The 10,976-nt window shown below is 49.9% G+C and overlaps 1 protein-coding gene across 2 annotated transcripts in view; it reads left to right on the top strand.

Annotated features, from left to right (window-relative positions):
* The window catches only part of LOC147120653 (beta-crystallin A2), an 11,640-nt gene extending 5,167 nt beyond the window's left edge, over positions 1–6,473 (top strand). The window contains exons 1-4 of one of the 2 annotated variants that reach the window (XM_085983870.1): positions 1–84; positions 2,163–2,304; positions 3,840–3,982; positions 6,197–6,473. The exon at positions 1–84 is cut by the window's left edge and continues 80 nt beyond it. In XM_085983870.1, the coding sequence (XP_085839996.1) occupies positions 1–84; positions 2,163–2,304; positions 3,840–3,982; positions 6,197–6,344 (517 nt within the window). In that variant the 3' untranslated portion in view covers positions 6,345–6,473. The remainder of the gene's footprint in view (positions 85–2,162; positions 2,305–3,839; positions 3,983–6,196) is intronic. The other variant, XM_085983869.1, reaches the window with a different exon arrangement.
* Positions 6,474–10,976: the final 4,503 nt, after the last annotated feature.

Here is a 10,976-nt window from a genome sequence, read left to right as displayed (position 1 = left end):
GCATTGCGAGTTTATGCTGGAATGTCCTAACATCATGGAGCGGGGATTCAACAAGATCCGATCCGTTAAGGTGGAATGCGGACCGTAAGTATTCCATGCGCACCCCTCCCCCCTCCAAATAATGATCTCAACCATTGGTAAAGCGTAGAGGATGACACATGATACGATAGCAAAATACTGCGGATGCTGGAAATCCGAAATAACAATAGAAAATGCTGGAAAAACTCAGCAGGCCAGGCAACATCCGTGGAGAGAAAATAGAGTCAACGTTTCAGGTCGAAACCCTTTGTCAAGACTGAAAAAGCACAGGAAATGAAATAGATTAAGAGGCCAGGCTGGGAGAGAACAAAAGAGAAGTGAAGAGACATTAAGAGGTATTCAAAACCAGACGAGATGATGATAGGACTAGTGGAGACAAAAGACAGCTCTAGATGAGATGTGAAATGCGCTGGCAGAATGGGAGACAGCTGTCATGTGGGAGAGAAAAAAAGGGGGGGAGGGCCAAAACAAAGGTGTGGATAAAAAATAAGTAAAAATGTAATGGGGGCCGAGGTTATGATCTGAAATTGTTGAACTCGATATTGAGTCTGGGAGGCTGTAAAGTGCCTAATCGGACGACACATGATGCTAGATTTTGAATGGTGGCCGGAACTACTGGCTCATCCATGCCTTTGTTACCTGTAGACTCGACTATTCCTGGCCGGCCTCCCACCTTGCACCCTCCGTAAACTTGAGCTCATCCAAAACTCGGCTGCCCGTATCTCAACTCGCACCAAGTCCCGTTCACCCTGTAGCTCGCTGACTTACATTTGTTCCCGGTCTGGCAACACCTCGATTTTAAAATTCTCATCCTGGTTTGCAAATCCCTCCATGGCCCCCCCCCCCACTCCCTATCTCTGTAATCTCCTCCAGCCCTACAACCCTCCCAGATCTCTGCGCTCCTCCAATTCTGGCCTCTTGCGCAACCCCTGATTTTAATCGCTCCACCATTGGCCTTCAGCTGTCTAGGCCCTAAGCTCTGGAATTCCCTCCCTAAACCCTTCCACATTTCTTCCCTCCTTTCAGACGCTTCTTAAACCCGCCTCTTTGACCCAGCTTTTTGGTCTCATGCCCTAATATCTCCTTCTGTGGCTCGGTGTCAAATTTTGTTTGATAATCGCCCCTGTGAAGCGCCTTGGGATGTTTTACAACGTCAAAGGCACGATATAAATGCAAGTTGTTGTTGTTGTTATTGTGAATTGTGTGCTCATCGCCGTGAAGGATGTCAGTGCCAGGGGGCTGTAACACTTTCCATTTCAGCATCTCCGGCACTCCCAGGTCAGGTACGTGGTGTAGTTGGATACAGACTAAAGCTCCACAAACATGTGCTGTGAAAGAGTATCCCTTGTCCAACTCCCAATTAACCATACGGCTAAGGTGCTGTAGTGCTGATAGTACTCCGGACTGGCATCCCAGTGGCTGCCAGTTCAAGAGTCACACACCGTGGTAATTTTTGATATTCCGTTGAATAAATCTGACCACTTGTAGGTTGCCACCTGAAATAACACCAATGAAAGCTTGCTGTAGGAGCCTAACTGGTTCAGTAATGGCCCTTCAGGGAAGGGAGCCTACATGTGAGCCTACGCTGTGTGGTTGACATTTAATGCCCTCTGAAGTGTCCTTTCAAGAAAAAAGAAAGACTTGCATTTCTACAGCGCCTTTCCCAAACTCAGGACGTCCCAAAGCGCTTTACAGCCAATGAAGTGCTTTTTTTGAAGAGTAGTCATTGTTCTCCCCCGGTGTCCTGGGCCAATATTTATCCCTCAATCAATATCACTAACAAAAAGCAGATGATCTGGTCATTATCAGCTTGCTGTTTGTGGGAGCTTGCTGTGCGCAGATTGGCTGCCGCGTTTCCTACATTACAACAGTCTCTGCACTTCAAAAGAATTCGAATGAAGAATTTCCTCTGGGGTTGGTTTCGGAACGGGCGACACGCCCACGGAACCAACGTGAGTCGGCACCTTCAGGAGAGGAGAAAAATGTGGGGTGGGGGGCGGCGGGGGTGGGGGGCGGCGGGGGAGCGGTACGTGATCGGAGACTGTGGTGCATCAGGTTTCGTGAGCGGGCCTCTGTTTGCGGGGCGAGTCATTGAGTGTCTTCTCTCCCTGTCTCACTTGTAGCTGGGCGGGTTACGAGTATCCAGAGTTCCAGGGACAGCAGTTCATTCTGGAGAAGGGAGACTACCCCCGCTGGGATGCCTGGAGTGGAAACAGCGGCTACAGGACAGAGCACCTGCTCTCTTTCCGCCCTATCAAGTGCGCTGTAAGTCCCTCGCAATCTTCAACTCTTTCTCTCAGCCTTTATATCAGTAACTCCAAGCCTGTGGCTATCAAAATGAGATAATATTGAGGGATGGTCTCCTCTGTGCACTACATGTCATCAAATTCCAAGCACGTTTATAAAGCATCAGGATACTGATTGTACAGAACAGGTCTCCCCCTACCCACCCACCGCCCCATAGAAGGGATAATACGCAGGCGGGAGTGTGTTATACACAGAGACAACACACAGGCTGAGGTGCCTTACATAAGGGGCAACTCATGGACTGGAGCATTTTACATACAGGATAACGCATGGACCGGCGTATGTTAGATACAGGATAATACATAAGAACATAAGAAGAACATAAGAAATAGGAGCAGGAATAGGCCACTTGGCCCCTCGAGCCTGCTCCGCCATTCAATAAGATCATGGCTGATCTTGGGCTCAAAGCCACTTCCCTGCCCGCTCCCCATAACCCTTCACTCTCTTATCTTGTAAAAATCTGTCTATCTCCACCTTAAATGTATTTAATGACCCAGCCTCCACAGCTCTCTGGGGCAGAGAATTCCACAGATTTACGACCCTCTGAGAGAAGAAATTTCTCCTCATCTCAGTTCTAAAAGGGCGACCCTTTATTCTGAAACTGTGCCCCCGAGTTCTAGATTTCCCCACGAGGGGAAACATCCTCTCTGCATCTACCTTGCTGAGCCCCCTCAGTACCTTATGTTTCAATAAGATCACCTATCATTCTTCTAAATTCCAATGAGTATAGGCTCAACCTGCTCAACCTTTCTTCATAAGTCAACCCCCTCAACTTAGGAATCAACCATGTGAATCGTCTCTGAACTGCCTCCAATGCAAGTATACATGAACTGGAGCATGTATGTTACACACAGGGTAATGCATGGACTGGAATATGTTAGATATACAGGATAACATATGGACTGGAGCATGTTACACACAGGATACTGCATGGACTCGAGCATGTTACACACAGGGTACTACATGGACTGGAGTATGTTAGATACAGGATAATACATGGACTTGAGCATGTTACACACAGGGTATTACATGGACTGGAGTATGTTAGATACAGGAAAATGCATGGACCGGAGTACTTTCACTACATGGACTACAGCGGTTCAAGTAGGCAGCTCACCGCCACCTTCTCAAGGGCAATTAGGGATGGGCAATAAATGCTGGCCTTGCCAGCAACGCTTACATCCCGTGAATGTATAAAAAAAAGTTACACATAGGGTAATACATGGACTGGAGTATGTTACATGCAGGATATGCAAGGATTGAGGTGGTCTATGCATAGGACAACACACAGATTGAAATGTGTTGCATGTAAGACAACACATGGGCTGGAATGCATTGCATTCAGGGTTCAATTAGGAAAATGAACAAGCTTCACATCAGAAAGTCTGAAGTTAGCACCTTGCAGTTGATGTCCTTCTGAAGACCTGAGGTGGTGTATATTACAAATTTACAACACAGCCACTTTCACTCTCTCTCTCTCTCTCTGTTCCCAGAACCACAGCGACAGTAAGATCTCCCTGTACGACAATGAGAACTTCCAAGGCCACAAGTTTGAGCTGTGTGATGACTACCCGTCTCTGCAGGCCATGGGCTGGTGTAACAAGGAGGTTGCTTCCATCAAGGTCAACTCTGGAGCGTAAGTAACCAGTGGTCGTGCTGGCGGTAATGTCCACGTACCTGCCCCCCCACCCACCCCCGCCCCCAACTTCCCCCACCTTTCCCCCCACACCGCCCGAGGGCACGCACGCCACCTTGGCCAGGAGTTTGAAGTGAGGTATTGCGTATTGGGCAAAATAATGTGAGGGGTGAGTACAAAATGGATGGAACTGAATTGCGCTCAAAAAAGGGAGCAACTTGTGGGCTCATCACTGTCAATAGGGTCAGTTTTGCCTTCTGGGATGGTTTTGCTTGGCCCCCTTATGCAGGCAACCAAGAGGCCCCCATGATTTTGAGACCCTGGCCTCCTTGAGGCCTGGCAATAGCGAGCCAAACAAGCTCTTGTGCCGTCAGTTGCCGAGGTCCTAAGCTCTGGAATTGGCTCTGTAAATCTTTCCACCCTCTCTCTACCCCTCTCTCCACCTCTCTCTCCACCTCTCTCTCCACCTCTCTCTCCACCGCTCTCTCCACCTCTCCCTCCACCTCTCTCTCCACCTCTCTCTCCACCCCTCTCTCCACCCCTCTCTCCACCTCTCTCTCCACCCCTCTCTCCACCCCTCTCTCCACCCCTCTCTCCACCTCTCTCTCCACCCCTCTCTCCACCTCTCTCTCCACCTCTCTCTCCACCTCTCTCTCCACCGCTCTCTCCACCTCTCCCTCCACCTCTCTCTCCACCTCTCTCTCCACCCCTCTCTCCACCCCTCTCTCCACCCCTCTCTCCACCTCTCTCTCCACCTCTCTCTCCACCCCTCTCTCCTCCTCTCTCTCCACCTCTCTCTCCACCTCTCTCTCCACCCCTCTCTCCACCTCTCTCTCCACCTCTCTCTCCACCCCTCTCTCCACCCCTCTCTCCACCTCTCTCTCCACCTCTCTCTCCACCCCTCTCTCCACCTCTCTCTCCACCTCTCTCTCCACCTCTCTCTCCACCCCTCTCTCCACCCCTCTCTCCACCTCTCTCTCCACCTCTCTCTCCACCCCTCTCTCCACCCCTCTCTCCACCCCTCTCTCCACCTCTCTCTCCACCTCTCTCTCCACCTCTCTCTCCACCCCTCTCTCCACCCCTCTCTCCACCTCTCTCTCCACCTCTCTCTCCACCCCTCTCTCCACCTCTCTCTCCACCCCTCTCTCCACCTCTCTCTCCACCTCTCTCTCCACCTCTCTCTCCACCCCTCTCTCCACCTCTCTCTCCACCCCTCTCTCCACCTCTCTCTCCACCTCTCTCTCCACCCCTCTCTCCACCTCTCTCTCCACCTCTCTCTCCACCCCTCTCTCCACCTCTCTCTCCACCTCTCTCTCCACCTCTCTCTCCACCCCTCTCTCCACCCCTCTCCCCACCCCTCTCTCCACCTCTCTCTCCACCTCTCTCTCCACCTCTCTCTCCACCCCTCTCTCTCCACCTCTCTCTCCACCCCTCTCTCCACCCCTCTCTCCACCTCTCTCTCCACCTCTCTCTCCACCTCTCTCTCCAACTCTCTCTCCACCCCTCTCTCCACCTCTCTCTCCACCTCTCTCTCCACCTCTCTCTCCACCCCTCTCTCCACCCCTCTCTCCACCTCTCTCTCCAACTCTCTCTCCACCCCTCTCTCCACCCCTCTCTCCACCTCTCTCTCCACCCCTCTCTCCACCCCTCTCTCCACCTCTCTCTCCATCCCTCTCTCCACCCCTCTCTCCACCTCTCTCTCCACCCCTCTCTCCACCTCTCTCCTCTCTCTCCACCTCTCTCTCCACCCCTCTCTCCACCTCTCTCTCCACCCCTCTCTCCACCTCTCTCTCCACCTCTCTCTCCACCCCTCTCTCCACCTCTCTCTCCACCTCTCTCTCCACCTCTCTCTCCACCCCTCTCTCGACCTCTCTCTCGACCTCTCTCTCCACCCCTCTCTCCACCTCTCTCTCCACCCCTCTCTCCACCCCTCTCTCCACCCCTCTCTCCACCCCTCTCTCCACCTCTCTCTCCACCCCTCTCTCCACCCCTCTCTCCACCTCTCTCTCCACCCCTCTCTCTCCACCTCTCTCTCCTCTGTTAAGACTCCTTAACACCTCCCTCTTTGACCAAGCTGTTGATCACCTATCCTAGTATCTCCTTCTGTGGCTCAGTGTCAATTTTTTGTTTGATAATCGCTCCCCGCGAAGCGCCTCAGGGACTTTTTTACTACATTACAGGCCGCTGCATAAATGCATGTTGTTATTGTTACAGGTGGGTTGCCTACCAGTATCCAGGATACAGGGGCTACCAGTACATCTTTGAGAGAGACAGGCACAACGGTGAGTTCAAGAGCTACAATGAGTACAGCACCCAGGCCCACACCAACCAGCTGCAGTCCATTCGCCGAATCCAGCACTAGGCCAGGAAGAGCTCACCTACCAGCGGGGGCACGAAAAAGCTGCCTGCCTGTACTAAGAAGTAACTGTACTTAATAATAAAACTAAAGCATCCCGGAGAACACTTGAGAGTCGTATTTATTGTCCATTAAATCATTTGAGGAGAAACTTGTTTTTTTTTTGTGAGTGCGTTAATTGAGGGTTGAGCTCAATCCCAGGGGAGCACGGATGGATGTAAGAACATAAGAATTAGGAGCAGGAGTCGGCCATACGGCCCCTCGAGCCTGCTCCGCCATTCAATAAGATCTTGGCTGATCTTCGACCTCAACTCCACCTTCCCGCCTGATCCCCATATCCCTTGATTCCCCTAGAGTCCAAAAATCTATCGGTCTCAGCCTTGAATACACTCAACGATTCAGCACTCACAGCCCTCTGTGATAGAGAATTCCAAAGATTCACAACTCTCTGAGTGAAGAAATTCCTCCTCATCCCTGTCTTAAAAGAACATAAGAACATAAGAAATAGGAGCAGGGGTCGGCCATTTGGCCCCTCGAGCCTGCTCCGCCATTCAATGAGATCATGGCTGACCTTCTACCTCATCTCCACTTTCCTGCACTATCCCCATATCCCTTGATCCCCTTAATATTCAAAAATCTATCAATCTCTGTCTTGAATATACTCAACGACTGATCTTCCACAGCTCTCTGGGGTAGAGAATTCCAAAGATTCACCACCCTCTGAGTGAAGAAATTTCTCCTCATCTCGGTCCTAAATGGCCGACCTTTTATTCTGAAACTGTAACCCCTGGTTCTGGACTCCCCAGTCAGGGGATACATCCTCCCTGCATCTACCCTGTCGAGCCCTGTAAGAATTTTTGTATGTTTCAATGAGATCACCTCTCATTCTTCTAAACTCCAGAGAATATAGGCCCAATCTACTCAATCTCTCCTCATAGGACAACCCTCTCATCCCAGGAATCAATTTAGTGTTATAGCCTGCCTTCTTCAAGCTGCCAACCATGCACTCAGTGAGCTCAATCTTGCGAATATAAAGAAAGTCTTGCATTTCTATAGCACCTTTTATAACCTCAGGACGTCCCAAAGCGCTTTACAGCCAATGAAGTACTTTTGAAATGTAGTCACTGTTGTAATGTAGGAAACACGGCAGTCAATTTGTGCACAGCAAGCTCCCATAAACAGCAATGGGATAATGACCAGAAAAACTGTTTTTATAATGTTGATTGAGGGATTAATATTGACCTGGACATCTCCACCTGCTCTTCTTCGAAATAGTGCCGTGGGATTGTTTACCTCCACCTGGGGCCTTGGTTTAACGTCTCAGCCGAAAGACGGCACCTGCGACAGTGCAGCACTCCCTCAGCACTGCACTGGAGTGACAGCCTAGATTTTTGTGCTCAAGTCTCTGGAGTGGGACTTTGAACCCACAACCTTCTGACTCAGAGGCGAGGGTGCTGCCCACTGAGCCACAGCTGACACAAATATAGTCTTGAGCTGCATATAGATCTGGTCAGAGGAAATCCAAGATATCCTGGTGGGCTAGGAGGAACCCTCCTGCTCCTCTGGCCCCATAAGGTGCCTTTAAAATGTAAATTAAAATATTAGTTTACTCGGGTCTCATGTGGCCAGGAGTCCCCAGCTTTTGCTGGTGGGTTCGAGGCTGTGCTAATGGGGGAATCGTAGGTTCCTCAGGAAGAATGAACTAGATAGGACATAGGAAATAGGAGTAGGAGTAGGCCATACAGCCCCTCGAGCCAGCTCCGCCATTCAATAAGATCATGGCCGATCATTGACCTCAACTCCACTTTCCCGCCCGATCCCCATATCCCTTGATTCCCCTAGAGTCAAAAAATCTATCGATCTCAGTCTTGAATATTCTCGATGACTGAGCCTCCACAGCCCTCTGGGGTAGAGAATTCCAAAGATCCACAACCCTCTGAGTGAAGAAATTCTTAATGTGAGACTGTGACCACTGGTTCTTGACTCTCCAGCCAGGGGAAACATCCTCTCAGCATCTATCCTGTCAAGCCCTCTAAGAATTTTATACTTTTCAATGAGATCACCTCTCATTCTTCTAAACTCCAGAGAATATAGGCCTACCCTACTCAATCTCTCCTCATAGGACAACCCTCTCATCCCAGGAATCAATCTAGTGAACCTTCGTTGCACCCCCTTCTAAGGCAAGCAAATCCTTTCTTAAGTGTGGAAACCAAAAATGTACACAGTACTCCAGGTGTGGCCTCACCAAAGCCCTATCTGAGTGCAGCTAAAGCCTGAAGGCTTGCCTCTTCGGTAGTTATCTCCATGAGATGACGTATTCGGGATGCAAATTTGCCATTTAAATGAGGCCCCGCCTCCTCCTGGACATGTGGTCTTTGTTGTGTATGTACCTTTAAGAGAATAACTGGTCTCAGACTGCAGTACCGGCAGTGACCACCCCTGTATAAAAGGCGCTAGAGAGCCTCTGTTGGTTAGATTCGTTTATGCCTTTCAACAGTAAAGACTTGTTTGTTTCTCTCCTGCTAGTCCGTGTCTCAATCATTCACGGACTTAACACTGGCGACGAGGTAGAAAAGAACTTACCTGCAACTCAGCAGCAGCTCCGACGACGTGTTGAAGGTCGGAGCCAGAAGAAAGAAAAAAAAAGGCCATTGAAACTCGAGAGACGGGCGTCGACCGTCAATCATCGATTTCAAAACTCGCAGGAGAGACTGTCCAGAGCCAGGCTGGGTTCCTCGGTCCGTGGTTTCCCAGCTAATCGGGCTGGTGGCAGGTAGTGCTCTGATCCTTCCTGGGCTGAAACGGGGCCGGGCAGCGAGTCGGGAAGCAAGGAGAGAGAGAGAGGGTGGAGCATACAGGGCGCGGCCGGTGTTTCGAAGCTGGGCAGCGTTCGGACCTCAGAAGAGGGAGGGAAGTGTTCCAGAGGGTCCGCTCCACGACGGGAAAATAATAAAAGAAAAAGAATACGCGCAAGAAACCGTGGAAAGCAGCGCTAACAACAGCGGGGAAGAAGGAAAAGCGTGGGAGGTGCCATTTTGTTAAATTGGAGAAGAAGGCAAAGCGCGGGAGGCGCCATTTTAGATTTGCAAGATGCCGAAGACTGGCTGTATCACTGCTTTTGATAATACATTAGAGGGCTGGACCACGTATGTGGAAAGAGTCGAGGTATATTTCGAGGCAAATGAAATAGCGGAGGGGAAAAAGGCATCAATATTGCTAAACGTAATGGGTGCTAGAACGTATGGCCTATTGCGGGATCTGATTACTCCAGCCAAACCGAAGACGAAGAGTTTTAACGAAATTGTTGCTGTTCTACAGGAGCACTTAAACCCTGCACCGCTGTTGATAGCAGAAAGATTTAAATCCCACAGGAGAACTCAGCACAAAGATGAGAGCAATGCTGAGTATCTTACGGAACTAGGCAAGCTATCAAAGCACTGCCAGTTCGGAGCAGGACTGGCAGATACCCTACGGGACAAATTTGTCTGTGGACTCCTGAGTGAAGGAACACAGAAGAAGTTACTCGCAGAAAAAGAGCTGACGCTAGATAAGGCTTTCAGCGTGGCAGTATCGTATGAAGCAGCAGCCAGGGGAGCTGCAGAAATTCAACAAAAACCACAGGAATACGGCACCCACGAAATGACACGGGGATTTGCAAAATGTTATCGCTGTGGCAGAACTAACCATGACCAGAAGGACTGCTGGTCCAAAGACAAAATATGCAGACAATGCGGGAAGATTGGACACATTGCACGAGTTTGTAGGTCTGGGAAGAAGACCAGCGACAACAAAAAGGCTACTAAGGAACCGTACAAGAAAGTACAAAAGATGACGGACAGTAGTTCCGAAGACCAGATGAGCGATAGTGAATCCGAGAACAGGAGATTAAGCTATCTCAAACTTCACAATGTAATCGCAAAAGAGGATCACCGAACCATTTGGGTCACCCTCACGATAGCAGGGTCCCAAGTTAAAATGGAATTGGATACAGGATCAGCGCTAACCGTCATGAATCGACGAGACTATGAGCGGCTGTTTTCACACATACCCTTGAGAGAGACATCCATCGTCTTGACAACGTATACGGGGCAAAAAGTATACCCCAGAGGAAAAATAAGGGTGCCTGTCGAATACAATGGCAAGAAAATACGGAAATTGTATCTCTACATACTGCCAAATGGTGGACCACCGTTATTGGGACGGGAATGGATCAGGAAGATAAACTTAGATTGGCATTCCATTCATGCAATGACGGTGGACGGTAAAAAAGATGAAGACGTCACTCCTGGACGATTGTCAACAATCTTAGCTAACGCCAAAGAGGTATTTCAACAAGAACTGGGCACGCTTAGAGGCGTAACCACCTCGTTAAAAATTGAAGAGAATGCAGTTCCCAAGTTTTTCAAAGCGAGACCGGTACCATATGCAATTCGTCCAGCCGTCGAGGCAGAGCTGGAGAATCTGGAGAAGGCGGGCGTGTTGTCTAAGGTCGACTGGAGCGAGTGGGCGACACCCATCGTTCCTGTCATGAAGAAAACGCTAAGCAATAAGTCCGGAGAGCCAAGGAAGATTCGCATCTGTGGGGATTTCAAGGTGACGGTGAACCCTATCCTTCACACAGTACAATATCCTCTTCCA

The sequence above is a fragment of the Somniosus microcephalus genome, chromosome 4 (assembly GCF_052327205.1).
Source record: "Somniosus microcephalus isolate GS21.2 chromosome 4, FLI_Smic_1.0, whole genome shotgun sequence".
Taxonomy (NCBI): domain Eukaryota; kingdom Metazoa; phylum Chordata; class Chondrichthyes; order Squaliformes; family Somniosidae; genus Somniosus; species Somniosus microcephalus.
Note: the sequence above shows the minus strand (reverse complement) of the source record. Positions and strands in the feature narration are given on the sequence as shown.